This window comes from Podarcis bocagei (assembly GCF_964188305.1).
Source record: "Podarcis bocagei genome assembly, chromosome: 8".
Classification (NCBI taxonomy): Eukaryota; Metazoa; Chordata; class Lepidosauria; order Squamata; family Lacertidae; genus Podarcis; species Podarcis bocagei.
The window spans coordinates 79,105,892-79,121,417 of record NC_138133.1 but is presented as its reverse complement, the minus strand read 5'-3'; the positions used below and the strand labels follow the sequence as shown (position 1 = coordinate 79,121,417).

General features: G+C 47.2%; 1 protein-coding gene across 18 annotated transcripts in view; it reads left to right on the top strand.

Annotated features, from left to right (window-relative positions):
• The window catches only part of MTSS1 (MTSS I-BAR domain containing 1), a 155,864-nt gene that overhangs the window by 9,049 nt on the left and 131,289 nt on the right, over positions 1-15,526 (top strand). For all 18 annotated transcript variants that reach the window (XM_081204545.1, XM_081204549.1, XM_081204548.1 and 15 more), the window contains exon 2: positions 12,609-12,670. In XM_081204545.1, coding sequence (XP_081060671.1) covers positions 12,609-12,670 — 62 coding nt within the window. The remainder of the gene's footprint in view (positions 1-12,608; positions 12,671-15,526) is intronic.

The following is a 15,526-nucleotide window of genomic DNA, read 5'->3' as shown; positions in this document are numbered from 1 at the left end:
GCTCCGAGTAAGGAAAGCCCGTCACTTGCAAAAATCACTGAACAGGGGAAGTTAGCTGCTTGATGTGCTGTAACAATCCTTTTGTTTAGTAGGCGTTTTCCTTTCTCCCAAAGGATGTTTAAAGGGCGGAGAGATGATTTTAAGATGGAGGTGTGGCTGCTAATCCAGGATAAGGCTCTGATAAGCATAGGTTTGTGAGCGTATTTTGTAAGGATGAATGAGCCAGGCAGAGAAAGCCTTAATTGCGTGTGGGCGAAAGAGCAGTTCAAAAGTGTGTTGGCAACAAGTCATTTGCTTAAAACGATTTTGGGGGAGGACCCCAGGATTGTAGTAGTGCTGACTCCGTCCTGAGTGTTTGTGGCTTCATACTCGCTCTTAAATACTGTGGTACCTCGGAAGTCGAATGGAATCCGTTCTGGAACTCTGTTTGACTTCTAAACGTTTCGAAACCAAGGTGCAGCTTCCGATTGGCTGCAGGAAGCTCCTGCAGCCAATTGGAAGCCGCAGAAGCTGCGTCGGATGTTCGGGTTCCAAAGAATGTTTGCAAACTGGAACACTCACTTCCGAGTTTGCAGTGTTGGGGAGCCAAAATGTTTGACTTGCAAGGCGTTCGGGATCCAAGGTACAACTGTATTGTTCCTATCTAAAGATGCTTGCTAGGGACGTGGGTGGCGCTGTGGGTTAAACCACAGAGCCTAGGACTTGCCGATCAGAAGGTCGGCGGTTCGAACCCCCGCGACGGGGTGAGCTCCTGTTGCTTGGTTCCTGCTCCTCCTGCCAATCTAGCAGTTTGAAAGCATGTCAAAGTGCAAGTAGATAAATAGGTATTGCTCCGGCGGGAAGGTGAACGGCGTTTCCATGCGCTGCTCTGGTTCTCCAGAAGCGGCTTAGTCATGCTGGCCACATGACCCAGAAGCTGTACGGCGGCTCCCTCGGCCAGTAAAGCGAGATGAGCACCGCAACCCCAGAGTCGGTTACGACTGGACCTAGTGGTCAGGGATCCCTTTACCTTTACCTTAAAGATGCTTGCAATTCTGGTGCATGTAGATAGACTATATGGCTATTGAGAGGGGAGTGGGCCAGTAACAATGGAAGTGTGTTCCTCCCAGGGTTGGAAAGTTACAGCACCTGTTGTGGCTGTAGAGACCAATATGGGAGAGAGACATGTTTTGTTGCAGCTGGGGCAGATGAAGGCATCTGGAGTTGGCCACAGGTGAATCTTGTCCCAGAATTGGAACCTTTCAACCTTGATGAGTGGGTTTTTGTTTTCCTTGTACTATACTGGCCTTTGCGCATGCTGGTTGCAATGGTATGGAGCCGCTCTGTATTAGACCACCTCTTGCCAGTGTGCAGCGAAATGTGAATCTTGCGCTTAGGTTGCCTCTGATCATTGAAAGTTTTCACGAATACTAAGTAGAACTAGAGCAAGTATTCTGCATGAGTATTTATCCACTCTGCAGTTCCTTCCTTTCCCCCCTCCTCTCTCTCTCTCTCTCTCCCTTCCACATGCTTTTTAAGTAGAAGATATTTTTGCCAGCACATTGTGTTGAGCCCAAATACAGCTGATTGTTCACTTGTTTGAAGACCAACTGGTCTTCTTTGCTCTGCTGTTCTTTGCCATTACAAACAGCTGCACTGTGTTCCTTCTCGGACTTGCAAAGAGGGGAGGTGGGGGAAGAAAGAAAGAAAAACCCCTCCTGATTTTTATCCTCTGATCTTGAGTGTTGATCTTGGAAACAATCAACCCAGCAGCTGTCATCACATTGGGGTTTCTTTAAACCTATGGCAGGACTGTGTAAATGGGTAGCTATTTTTAGATTTTAAAGCAGTTGCTCTGAAGGTGGGAGGCAGGCTCCCTAAGGAGGGGGAGACAGCTTCCAGGGGCTGATCTCCACCCCCCCACCCCTTCACACACTCTTACTGGCCATTTGCATGATCCAGGAGTGTTCCCTTGTGTTCATCCTTAGAGGTATGGACCAGGAGACAGCTGTTGGGGAACTTTGTACCCCTCCTTAAAGTTTTTGCTCTGATACCTTTTGAAGGTAACGCTTAAAAGAACATGTCACCATCCTCCAGTCTCGGAGACAAGTTCACAAAATCCTTTTGCTACCTGGCACATGAATTGAGCTGTGAGGTGCTGATGATCTGCAAAAGGGACAAAGGGAACAGGAAAGGCAGAGAACATAATAATCCGTAAGTATTCCCTGCTGGTTACCTGGAGGTCACCTTGACTGCAAGGAAAGTGGTTAACTGCAAGCCGTTTTTGTTTTATTTTGCTCAACCAATGGCTTGCTGAGTCTCCCACTGAATCTCTCTCTCTTCCTGGTGTTTCTCCTATCTGCTGCTGTTGTTGTAGTACCTGCAGTTTTCCCTTTACCTGACCATGTCTGCTACTGCCCTGTTTCCAACCACCCTGTTTTCTTACGATGAAGCAGCTCTGTGAATCTCCTCCAGGTAGCCAGGTGTGTCCCCAACTGAGCTTACATGTGCCCAGCCACCCGAGTGCCGCCTTTTGATGGGACTTGTCATCCAAAAGAGTTGGAGGCTGCCAGGGTCCCATCTGCACTATATGTTTGCAATATCTTTATTGTCATTGTCCCATGCAGAACAATGAAATTGAAACACTACATAAAACATTCAAAAACCCCTAAAAACTCTGAAACCCCATTTTAAAACACACTATACTATAGAGACCCTTTATGCTGCGTATAGAACCAGAATTGCATTTGCGTAGAAACTGTTTCTCAGGTGGCTAGTCCTGGCCTTTATAACCCTATACCTTCTTCCAGAAGGCAGAAGCTGAAAGAGATCATTTCCGGGGTGCGTACTATCTTGTGCTATATCTGCCGCTATCTTATGGTACCTGACAGCATAGATACTGCTCTAAACATCTATGGCTTCTCCTAAAGAATGCTGGGAAGTGTAGTTCGCTAACAGCACTGAGGGTTGTTGGGAGACCAATACAGTCATACCTCGAGTTGAATGCGCTTCGGTTGCGCCCCGCGGCAACCTGGAAGTAACGGAGCGTGTTACTTCCAGGTTTTGCCGCTCGCGCATGTGCAGACGCTCAAAATTACATCACGCGCATGCACGGAAGCAGCGAAACGCGACATCTTCCAGAGTTGGGTTAACAGTCGGTCTCTCTTCCCAAGGAATTATGGGAATTCTAGCTCTGTGAGGAGAATCGGGGCCTCCTAACTATTTCCAGCACCCTTAGCAAACCACAGTTCCCAGGATTCTTTGCAGGAGACTGGCATGAGCATGTTTTAACTGTACGGTGCAGATTGGACCTCGGCTGGGCGAAGACTGCTGTGAAATTAGGGTGGAGGCCTTCTGCATCCCTGGAGCTGAGCTGTTGAGTTTGCGCAATATGGCTCGGCTCCTAGAACCAGTCAGGCCCTCAAGATAGCTTCATTTCAAGGGTCATGCAGGGCAACACTATGGGAGATGGTATAAAGGAGGAGCAATACAGCAGGTTACCCGTTGCTTAGTAGCTGTGTGCAAGAGTCTGACAGCAGACCTATGAAGCTGCCTTAGACCATTAGACATTGTCAATATAGGACCTCCCTACTGCAGACTTGCAGGAGCAGACCCTGGTCTTATGCAGTGGTCTTTCTTGGCCCTGGAATCCTTTTAACTGGAGATTTTGGGGGTTGCCTGCAGCTTTCCTTAGGTGGCGCATGTGCTATGGGCCTTTGCATTTGCCACATGCTTACGCTCAGTGTCGCGAGAGCACATGGCATCAGAACTTAGGAGCCGTGGTGAGTGGCAGGTGTGCAGCGCAGGTGGCAGATCAAGGGGTGGTCTGGCACACCCAACAATGAGAACCCAGAGCACGCATGACACAGCCTTGGAAAGTCACATTGTCATTTGGGAGCCTGTTTGGGCAGTGCTGTTTTAAAAGCTTCCCCCTCTTTCCAGTCAGGCGTGACGCCACAGGTATCGCAGAAAGGTTTTGCGGCGGCGTAGCTCAGCAGGAAATTTGTGCATCGCCGCGGAACAACATTACCAGCCGAGTCAATGTTTAAGGACGAAATGTGTGTATAATTGTGCACTGAATACCATGTAATACAGAACATGCGTTCTTCATTCAGTTCACTCATTCTTCAACTCATTTCTTAGGACGTGGTGCTTTGGAGTAATAAAACCAACAGTGCAAAATAGGCTTGTGTATATAAAAAAAAATCCTATCTGTTAATTGCAAGTTGGTAGTTGCAAAACGATAGAAACCTTTCGGGCATTTCACAAGTTGGAAAAGTGAACTGAGTGTTCAGATATTAATGAAATAATGGTCTAGCCATTTTAAAGTATTCACTTTATTGCTAGAACCACCCAGGACGTTGGCTTTCCTTGACTTTTCATTATTTAGGCTGCAGTCCTGTGCACACATACTGGGGGTGTAAGTTGCATTGAACACAGCAAGGTTTACTTCTGAGTTAATTATGTATAGAATTGCACCATTAGTGTCTTGCTCACAGCAGTATTTGGGTTTTTAAAATACCTCCGACTGTTTCTTTATGTTACTTTCACAGCCATTCCTTTTCTAGACCCGTCTAATCCCAACAGGAGCTTCACAGAGCAGACAACCAGATTATAGGGCAGAGAACTTCCTGATTCCTGCCGCCAACAAGAAATCTTCATGGGCATTCCTAGGACATGGCTATCGCAGCTGATGTCTGCTTTGTGTTCATGTTCTATGGTTGCCTTCCATTACAGCAGGTGGCTGGTGGGACAGGAGAGCTTTGCTGTGCTCCAAACTCCTTGCTGGCAAACGACACCACCATGAATTAAAAGCTGTAAGTGGACACCTGCCTAGTGACTTTCTTGGCTGCATGGAACATCTGGTGATTCACTCATGGCCAGTTAATACAAAACAGCGAATGCAACTACCTTTTGGTCCACGTAACCTTGCCTTCAACTTGCCATTTGGAACCGGTACTTTGGGTCACTTGAGTGGTGGTCCCCACGACGGCTGCACTCGAAGAGTCTTCTCTTGGACATAGGAGGGTTCCATGTGAGATTTGATTCTTAAAGAAGGTCACAAGCAGTTCCTCCAGAGCCACAGCCCAGTGTAAAAGGTAAAGGGACCCCTGACCATTAGGTCCAGTCGTGGCTGACTCTGGGGTTGCAGCGCTCATCTCGCTTTATTGGCCGAGGGAGCCGGCGTACAGCTTCCGGGTCATGTGGCCAGCGTGACTAAGCTGCTTCTGGCAAACCAGAGCAGCGCACGGAAACGCCGTTTACCTTCCCGCTGGAGCGGTACCTATTTTTCTACTTGCACTTCGACGTGCTTTTGAACTGCTAGGTGGGCAGGGCAGGGACTGAGCAACGGGAGCTCACCCCGTCACGGGGATTCGAACCGCCGACCTTCTGATTGGCAAGGCCTAGGCTCTGTGGTTTAACCCACAGCGCCACCCGTGTCCCTTACAGTCCAGTGTACAACCCACTTAGTATGCAGAAGGCCCTAAGTTCAATTGCTGGTGTCTCCAGGTTGGGCTGGGTCTCTGCCTGATGCCTTGGAGAGCTTCTCCCTGCCAGAGTCGTCATTTCTGAGCTAGGCGGATCATTGGTCTGACTCAGTTTAACGCCGTTCCTTGTGTTCTTTTTTGGGGGGTAATTTTTAGGTGATGCACTCTTCCCTGAGATTCTCCTAGTTGGCCGTGGTATCTTTATTTACACCCAACCTTTCTTCCAGCATGGAACTCTTGGTGGTATACACCAGGCAATTTCTTACCCAGACACTGACTAAACTCACACTTGCTTAGCAAGGTAGCTGCATTGTATATCCCTCAGACCATGGCTTATGCCGTCCGTTGGCAAGGTTAAGTGGAAAGGATGCACCTTGGATTTTCTGAAAACAGGTGTTTAATGAGTATAGTTGGGGTTGGGACATTAGAAATGACTTTCTCATAGCTCTTGCATCCAGTAGAACCTAGGTACAGTGGTAACTCGAGTTAAATACTTAATTCATTCCGGAGGTCCATTCTTAACCTGAAACTGTTCTTAACCTGAAGCACCACTTTAGCTAATGGGGCCTCCTGCTGCTCCTGCAAGATTTCTGTTCTCATCCTGAAGCAAAGTTCTTAACCCGAGGTACTATTTCTGGGTTAGCAGAGTCTGTAATCTGAAGTGTATGTAACCTGAAGTGTATGTAACCCGAGGTACCACTGTACTTGAGCTGAAATTCAAATTTGTTTCAGGCACGCGACCCTGTGCATGTTTACTCAGAAGCAACTGTGCTCAGTGGGGCTTATTCCAAACATTAAGAATACAGCTTAAATTTAGGATCTGAATCTTTCTCAAATTACTCTCTCTGTGTTTTCAGCTATGGTTATCTCCCTGGAAAAGGCAGATGCGATTTTCGCATTGAACTGCTCATCCGAGAGAAAGGAACATAGTGTTTTGCAAGGGTTGTGGGTTGTGTGCTCAGAGCTGCAGCTCTTTCTACAGATTGGGCAGGGGAATGCTGTGGCGTTTGCCCTTTGTAGCTGCGGACCTCTGGCTTTCCAACTGGCCTTTCCCCTTATCGACTGAAATGTTTGTGCAACAGATGTCACTCTGGTTCATTGAACCATCCTGTTGGCCACTGGAGCGGAGCATACCCTGACATGTCACTGGTCAAGGTTCCTTCTTAGGACATCATTCAGGTTATGCTGCCGATGGGCCCATGAGTTTCAGTTTTGTGCAGCAGAATTTCGAATCTGATCAGTGCGCTTGGGCAGTACAGCTGGAAACTGAATCCTGGAAGTTTGGCTGCAAATAACAAATGAATGCCCCAAAAGGGCATTTGTGAAGAGTGAGGATGGTACAGAGAGAAGCATTGCTAATTAGCCAGATCTTAACGATCTAGGCTTGTGCCCTTTGGTTACTTGCCTGACTTGGAGGATGCAAAGTCAAAAAATAAATAAACTCACTGGGTTTGATCACATGCATGCTAGTGAAGACCTTGTAGTGCGTATGGGTGTGAATGGAACCACATGCGCTTCTTAAAAGGGGGTTCACAGCCATAAATGGTGCTGTTTCGCAGGATGCACATTCATTGAGATGATATAAATATGTTGATATTGCAGCTGCTGCAGAGAGTTAGCCAGCTGAGGGTGGAGTCTCAGTCTCTTTCCTCCTTCGGTTGTGTACCACCTGTTAGCTTTGCTGTGAGGGTGTGATGCTCTGTTGACAACCCAATGGGACAGAGGAGTCTTAGTAGACCACAGTCCACAGTGCGATACGGCAGCTAATAAAAGCTAATGCTATTCTAGGCTGCATCAACAGAAGTATAGTGTCCCAAGTAATAGTCCCACTGTGTTCCGCCTTGGTCAAACCACACCTGGAATACTGTGTCCAGTTCTGGACCCAACAATTTAAGAAGGGTGTCAAAAAGCTTGAACGTGTGCAGAGGAAGGCAACCAAGATAAGGAGACCAAAGGGTTGGAAACCAAGTCTTACGAGGAATGGGTTGGATATGTTTAACCTGAAGAAGAGGAGTTATGATAGCCATCTTCAAATAGCGCTTGGAAGATGGAGCAAGCTTGTTTTCTCTTGCTCTAGAGGCTAGGACCCCGAACCGGTGGCTCCCAAGTTCTAAGTAAGGAGACTCCAACTGAACATCAGGAAGAACTTATGGATAGTAAGAGCTGTTTGACAGTGGAATGGTCTCTCTTGGGAGGTTGTGGACTCTCCTTCTTTGGAGGCTTTTAAGCAGAGGTTGGATGGCCATCAGTCATGGATGCTTTAGTTGAGATGACAGCATTGCTGGGGGTTGGGGTGAAAGACACTTGGGGTCCCTTCCAACTTTTAAGATTCTATGAACTCTGTATGGGCCCTGTGTTTGTGTGTGTATATGTATCTGTAAGGGAGGCACATAAAAAACTTTGTTCAATGAAGGTAACCAGATAGACAGGAAATCTGAGGATGACTGAATGAATTGCTGTTTTGTTTGGATGCTGTGTTATAAGAGGTGGGGTAGAGGCTGGGAGGGAAGTCTCTTGCGACTTGCATACTTCATTGGCATTGCAAAATCATCAAGAGTTGACAGATCTCTTGCTGAGCCTGGAGCTTTCTTGGACCAGTTTCACGATCACCTAAATGTGATTGGTCTTTGACAAAATGGTGTCTGTTTTAATAGGTCCCCGGGCTGGTGTCTCTTGGGAAGTGTGGAGTGATGCAAATTGCCCCAGAGCACTCTATAAGTGGTTTACAAAAAGAAAGAAACAATAAAATTATTAGTCTAAAAAAACCCAGGGGAAAACAAGTATTAAAAACATTCAGCAAAAGGTAAGCTAAAATAGGCTAAAAAAACTCAGATGAAAAATGCAATTCGGCATTCTGCGTGTTTCGGTAGGCTGTGAGGCAGTGTGGTGTAGTGGTTAGAGTGCCTACCTCACAGGGTTCTTGTGAGGATAAAACGTGGAGGTAGTAAAGGGTCCATTCCACCTTGCACTCCTTGGAGGAAAGGTGCAAGGTAAATGAAATAATAAAAATATAATAATGGTGGCAGGGAGTTTTGAATTGTGGGTGCAGCCTGCCACACTAAAAGAGAGATTTATTTTTTTAAAAAGTGCAGAATGAGTGTTAAACCATGCCAGTTCCACATACCAAAGTTGTGTTGTATTGGGTAAGGCAATCTTTCAAATTAACTGGTTGATAATCCCACACAGGCCTCTTCCTTTACGTAAAAAACTGTACTAAGGATCCTTTCCATGTGGTTTTCAAACTTGGAGGTGACATTCTCACCAGTAGACTAATGGTTTGTGAACTTCATTAGTGCAAAGGTGACAAAAGCACAGCTTCAGCTAGCCAAAATTAAATTAAATATTGGGACACTCTGCCGCTGGGGCAGTTCGTGCAGTCACAGCGAGTACCAGAAAGCAGCGTCTGGGTGCTGTTGACAAAACGAGCACATTTAATTCCGACTTAAAATGACATGTCTGTACAGGGCAGTGTTCAGCGGCTGCACCCCATCAGTGCAAAGATCTCGGCTTGCACAGTACAAATTTCCCCTCTCTTCCTTCCCCACCCTGTGTGTATCCCACGCTCTCTGCAAATCTGCTCCAGGGGGTTGGGAGAACCCCTAAAAACGGGGGGTGCATGGCGTGAGAAGGGAAGAGTGTTCCATTGCATAAGTGGGAAATACTTGCGCCGATGCAATGAGAGACTTGGTGCTATGTTGAAACCCACCCATGGTATCAGCCTCCCATCTTAAAATGCTCTTTCTCAGACAGGTGAACTAAGGCTTTAGTCTACACTCCTTACCTGGGAGCAAATCCTGTTGAACTGAAATGGGGGTTGCATCTGAGTAGACACTTTCTGATGGTGAGGGCTCTTTGAACTGTGGAACAGACTCCCTTGGTCAGCTCTCCTTCCGGGGGGGGTGGGGGTGGGTTTGAAGCAGAGGTTGGATGGGCACCTGTCAGAGATACTTTAGTTGAGATTCCTGCATTGCATGGGGTTGTTAATCCTTGCGGTCCCTTCCAACTCCACGTTTCTGTGCACACGATTGCACTGTAACGCATCTTCAGAGCAGCAGCCCGGTTTTGTTTTTACATTTCAAAGTACAGTCGTACCTCGGGTTACAGACGCTTTGGGTTGCGTGATTTCGGGTTGCGCACCGCACTGAACCCGGAAGTACCGGAACGGGTTACTACTGGGTTTCGGCACATGTGCAGAAGCACCAAATTGCACTTTGCGCATGCGCAGAAGTGCCGAATCGCGACCCACACGTGTGCCTCCCGCACGGATCACGTTTGCAACTCAAACATCCACTGTATCTAATACTTCGCTTTCCTACAAAATATTGGCTCCCGAAGCAGCTTAAAAGTACCAGTGGCCTGTGTTGCACCCAGCGGTGGGCAGGCTGAGAGAGAATCCTACCTGCCTCTTACTCTGCCTTTCTCAGCAATGGCAAAAGGGATTTAAAAAAATAAGAATTATTATTGCAGTCTGGGTTGCCTTGCCTTGTGTTTGGCAGCGTGATTTCCCCCAGCCGAAATGGATCACGTCATCGGCAGTAGCCCTGCATTTGAGCGCATGCATGAGAGCATTTGAACGATGATACATCTCTGCTTCACAAGCTGGGATTTGAATGAGTCTTTTGCCTGTGCACGCACGGCTCCCTTTGTGCGAGTCAGCTAGCCAACCAGGAAGTCTTCAGGTAACTCTAGTTCCTGTTCCATCCAAACCAGGAAGCTATGGTTAGCAGGCTTTGCAAGAAGCCAGGGTAGTGTTCCTAAGCCGTTCATCATATTTTTTTGCAGTTCAGTTCTATTTCGTCCAAAGTTACGGAAGACTTCCTGGTGGATTTGCCCCTTCGCATAAAGGTGCCAAAGACTGGTTCATACCCCTGCTCATTAAGCAGGGAGTGGATAATCTGTGTGTATGATGCTGCCACATTGCGGTGGGCAATGTGCGGCCCTCTGCATAAGTTTACGCGGCCCTTGGCTTCTTTGGCCCCGCCCATTTCGGATCCTGGCCCTGCCCTCGACTGGCTTCAACCTTGGCCTGCGGTTAACTGAGGCTATGTAGGCCTGGATAGGTTTGGGGGCCTGGGGAATCACCTCATGTGGGCCGCCTTGGGTTTCATGACGGAAGAAAGGAAACGAATAAAGCGAAATAGCTGCGGCCTTCAACAAATTACCCTCGAGGGAAGGTGGCCATCAACCGAAAATCTCCCCCCTGTCCTGAACTATATAGCCAATGTTATGAAAATCTTGGCCTATACAAATGGACTGAAACCACTGTATTGCCCTTTGGTATGTACAGTGGTACCTCTGGTTGTGAACGGGATCCGTTCCGGAGCCCCATTCGCATCACGAACAGAACGCAAGACGCGCCATCGCATCTGTGCGTGCGCGGGTCGCGTTTTGCCGCTTCTGCACATGCGCGTGACGTCATTTTGCATGTCTGCGCATGTGCGAGTGGCGAAACCCGGAAGTAACCCTTTCCAGTACTTCCGGGTTGTCGCGGGACGCAACCTGAAGAAATGTAACATGAAGCAAACGTAACATGAGGTATTTGAGCTCTCTAGTGGAAAATTCCATGGCTGAAATGATTCCTGTTAATCAGTAACTGTTATTTATGTTGTTGAGAAATCAGCTACTTTTCCATTCCAGCCAGTCAAGAGTTTTTTATGCTGCTTGGAAGTTTTTATTTTTAAAACTGCCATCACCTGGTGCGATGTGGGCCGCCAGTGACGACTTATTTATCCCATTTGACCAACCTGAATCAACACAGGGTGCAGTGTTAGAAATTAGCCAGGCGCCAGGTGCGTTTTTCTACTAGTGTGGGTGCAGTTGCAGCTACATGGAGGTGACTGGGTGCAGGGTTGGCGACCGCAGTTTAAAAACCTCCGCCTTAGTAAAGGTAAAGGGACCCCTGACCATTAGGTCCAGTCATGACCGACTCTGGGGTTGCGGCGCTCATCTCGCTTTATTGGCTGAGGGAGCCGGCGTACAGCTGCCTTAGTCCATAGTTAATACCATTTCCATTTCCGCGGTGTGTGTTTCTCCTCCTTGCATGCTGGGAACAGTGAATTGTTGTTAGAGCAAGCAACAGTCGATCATAGAATCGCGGAATTGGAGCGTTGGAAGGGAACCCCAAGGGTCATCTAGTCCAACCCCCTGGCGAATAGACATTCCGTCGTGGCGACTGTAAACCTAGGTTTAAGGTGCCACTTGGCACCTAGCTTATACAGTGGTGCCCCGCAAGACGAACGCCTTGCGAGACGAAAAACTCGCAAAACGAAAGGTTTTTTCGTTTTCAAGTTGCCTCGCAAGACGAATTTCCCTATGGGCTTGCTTTGCAAAACGAAGCTTGCCCCGCAAGCTCCGGGGACAGCGGGTCTTCCCCCCTGTCCCCGGACGGTCTCCATAGGAACGCATTGATTGATTTTCAATGCATTCCTATGGGAAACCGTGCTTCGCAAGACGAAAAACTCGCAAGAAGAAAAAACTTGCGGAACAAATTAATTTCGTCTTGCGAGGCACCACTGTATATGCTAGCGAGACTGAATGTCCTACGGGGAGATCGTAGAAAAGACAAAACGGTATCTGAATTTTGCTGAGTGATTTTATTGCACCAAACCTTACTGGAATTGTGTCTGTATGCCAATAAGGGTTTGAGAATTGAGAATACTGCCGTCACCATAGTTGAACCTTAAAGTCTTTGTGTGAGCACAGAGCTCGTTTTCACTAAGCACCTTGCGTCATTATGAGAAATGGTGTGTTTTTTAAAGGATTGCTTAGCTCGCAAACCAGCCCTAGGTTTGAATCAGAACCAGCATGGGGCTGTTGGTTTACTCTCTCCTGCCTTCCATTCCCAAGGGCTCTGAGGAATTTACATTGCAAAACTTCTGAAGACCTCACTGAGGTTCCTGTCTGATGCCAAATGGGCAATGGCACTTTGTTTTCATTGCAACTCTGTGCTTTCCCTTGTTGACAGATGCATTGAGTTTTTGCGAGGAGGAGGGGGGTATAAATGTTTTAAATAAATGCATGGTTAAGAGTGTGGCTGAGCTTGTAGCTTCTGCCACACCCAATTAGCTTTTTACGAAGCTTTTAAAAAATCTGATCAAATTGAAGGTATTTCATTCTGCATTTTTGTTTTCTCTCTTCCAGGGAAGCTATCCGGTTTGGGAAGATTTCATAAACAAAGCTGGGAAGTTGCAGTCTCAGCTTAGGTAAGCTAAACCCTCGTTCCTCTCTTTCTGTTAGAGTTGCTCCTTTAATCTACTAAGATGTCTGCACTTCAAATAAGCTTGGACTTGGAGTACAGATGCTTTGCTGGCTCTCTGCAAATGATGGTTTGCAAATCTGGAGACAGTTCCCATAACACACACTCATTTCCCCCTTTCTCCTCCCCATTTGCCGAGCAAATTCCCCTTGCCTTGTTCCGTAATTTGGAGTCAAACCTTCAGTGCCTTGGAACATGACTCCCGCATGAATGAAAATTTGAACCCTTGGTTTAATGTAAATTAGGAAGCGATAGTTACTCGGGAAGCTTGTGTTAACTGTGGTAAATATTGTGCACAAGAGAGAGGAACCTGCGGCTCTCCAGGGGGTGTTGGACTCCAACTCCTATCAGCCCCAACCAGCATGGCCAATGGTCTGGGAAGATGGGAGTTGGAGTCCCAGCAACATTTGTAGGGCCACGGCTTCCCCAGCCCTGATGTACAATTTTGAACCATGGGCACAGGCAAAGTGAAAGGAGAGTTCGCCTGAGATCGTAAATGGGGAAGTAACATCCATTCCCATGGCTAGCTTTATGATTTGCAAACTGTTGTTTCAAGAGAACCAGTGTGAAGTCTGCAATGTGCACATAGCACTTAGAATAATAGAATCATAGAGTTGGAAGAGACCACAAGGGCCATCGAGTCCAACCCCCTGCCAAGCAGGAAACACCATCAGAGCACTCCTGACATATGGTTGTCAAGCCTCTGCTTAAAGATCTCCAAAGTAGGAGACTCCACCACACTCCTTGGCAGCAAATTCCACTGTCTAACAGCTCTTACTGTCAGGAAGTTCTTCCTAATGTTTAGGTGGAATCTTCTTTCTTGTAGTTTGGATCCATTGCTCCGTGTCCGCTTCTCTGGAGCAGCAGAAAACAACCTTTCTCCCTCCTCTATGTGACATCCTTTTATATATTTGAACATGGCTATCATATCACCCCTTAACCTCCTCTTCCCCAGGCTAAACATGCTTCTCCCTTAGCCGTTCCTCATAAGGCATCGTTTCCAGGCCTTTGACCATTTTGGTTGCCCTCCTCTGGACACGTTCCAGTTGGTCAGTGTCCTTCTTGAACTGTGGTGCCCAGAACTGGACACAGTACTCCAGGTGAGGTCTGACCAGAGCAGAATACAGTGGCACTATTACTTCCCTTGATCTAGATGCTATACTCCTATTGATGCAGCCCAGAATTGCATTGGCTTTTTTAGCTGCCGCGTCACACTGTTGGCTCATGTCAAGTTTGTGGTCAACCAAGACTCCTAGATCCTTTTCACATGTACTGCTCTCAAGCCAGGTGTTAGATTCATTTCAATATTCTAGAGTCACTGTGCACGGCCCTCCCTGTGCCACAGCAAATGCTCTCCGAAATACAGATGTCATTTGGGTGTGGTCTTTTCAGAAACCCAGTCCTCCCATTGTCTGTTAGTATAATTTGGAGGAAATGTCAAGCAGACATTTCAAACTCTTCTTACTGGCAGGTACTAAAAGTGAGTAGCTTCTTCCTCTTATTTTGCCTTGAGGATGCACTTCCTTCCTCCAGTGGCTTTGCTTCAGGCCCCACCCTGGATCTGGATTTTGCATTTTTGATCTGGATATGATTTTTTATTTTTTTTTGCAAATCCTCATCTAGACATTTTCTCCATAGCCTGCTTGGAAGAGAGGAAATCGAAAGCATTTTGCGGAGACTGTGCAGGTAGACCCCGCAAATTGGTGTTTGCATTCTGTTTGCAAGTTGGTGCAGCAGTTCAGGTTTAGTAAAGCTGTCCTTATTTACATGCAGATTTGTTGAAGTTTCCACAGGGAGAAGCAGTGTTGTTCTGTTCTGTTCTTGTTTGATACAGGAAGCTTAGATTGGGCAGTTTATCTTTGACAATAAAATTACTCAGGAGCTCAGCTTTCTACTTGCCCGTGTCTCTGCAAAGTTGGGAGTGCGGTTAGCCTAAGAATCGGCCGAATTCTGTTTATTTAACAAGTGAATAACAATCTGGTTTGTCTTGTTTTCTGCTTCGCGGTTGTTGATAATGCCTAAATAACCAGAAATGAGTATGCTAAATCTAGAGGGTATTTGGTTAACTGACTTCATTCCGCACATCTCACTTAGCCTTTCTTGAAGCAGAAGGATAGCGTTGACATTCATTCTTCTCTCTTTCCCTTTGTTAAGGGCTCCCATCTCTGTACGGTTCATACCTATACTATTGATCAGCTGCTGGAGGAGAAGATGGGGAGGGGGCTGCAGTTTCCTTGCAGCTGAGCTGCACTCTGTTCTTTTATACCCTTGTTTCTTCGGCAGTGTGCTGTGAACAGTGGATGAAAACCCTCCCCACGAGAGCAACTTGCTTGGCATTCCGAGTCCTCTCTTGCTGTGAACCATTTTCCCTACAGCAGATCTTGGCTAACGATTTCTTGATTCTCCAGTGGCTGCAAACGGAGGGGGATTTTATGTGCGTCTTAAAAGTCTTCAGCTGACCTATGAAACACTGTGCATCTTAACCTTTCTATGTGGCTGTTTAGTGCCCAGGAGTGCTGGTGGTCTGAGGCTGTAACTTTGCTTTTAGTAGTAAATAAGAGATTTTTCATCCCTGCGATTCTCTGCTGCGCAAAGTGATTTTGGAAGGAGGGAGGGGGTGTTTTTGCAGGGGAGGGCAGGAGGCGCTTAACCCTTGGTCGTCGCCCCTGCTGCTTTCCCCTTCGCAACACCTTTTCCTGGCTGCGTTTTGTCTTTAGGGTGGGATTCCGGGATGTGTTTGCAAGCTCTGGGGGGAAATTGTGTGTGCATACGTGCGGAAGGGGCAGAAATTGCAACAGAAAAC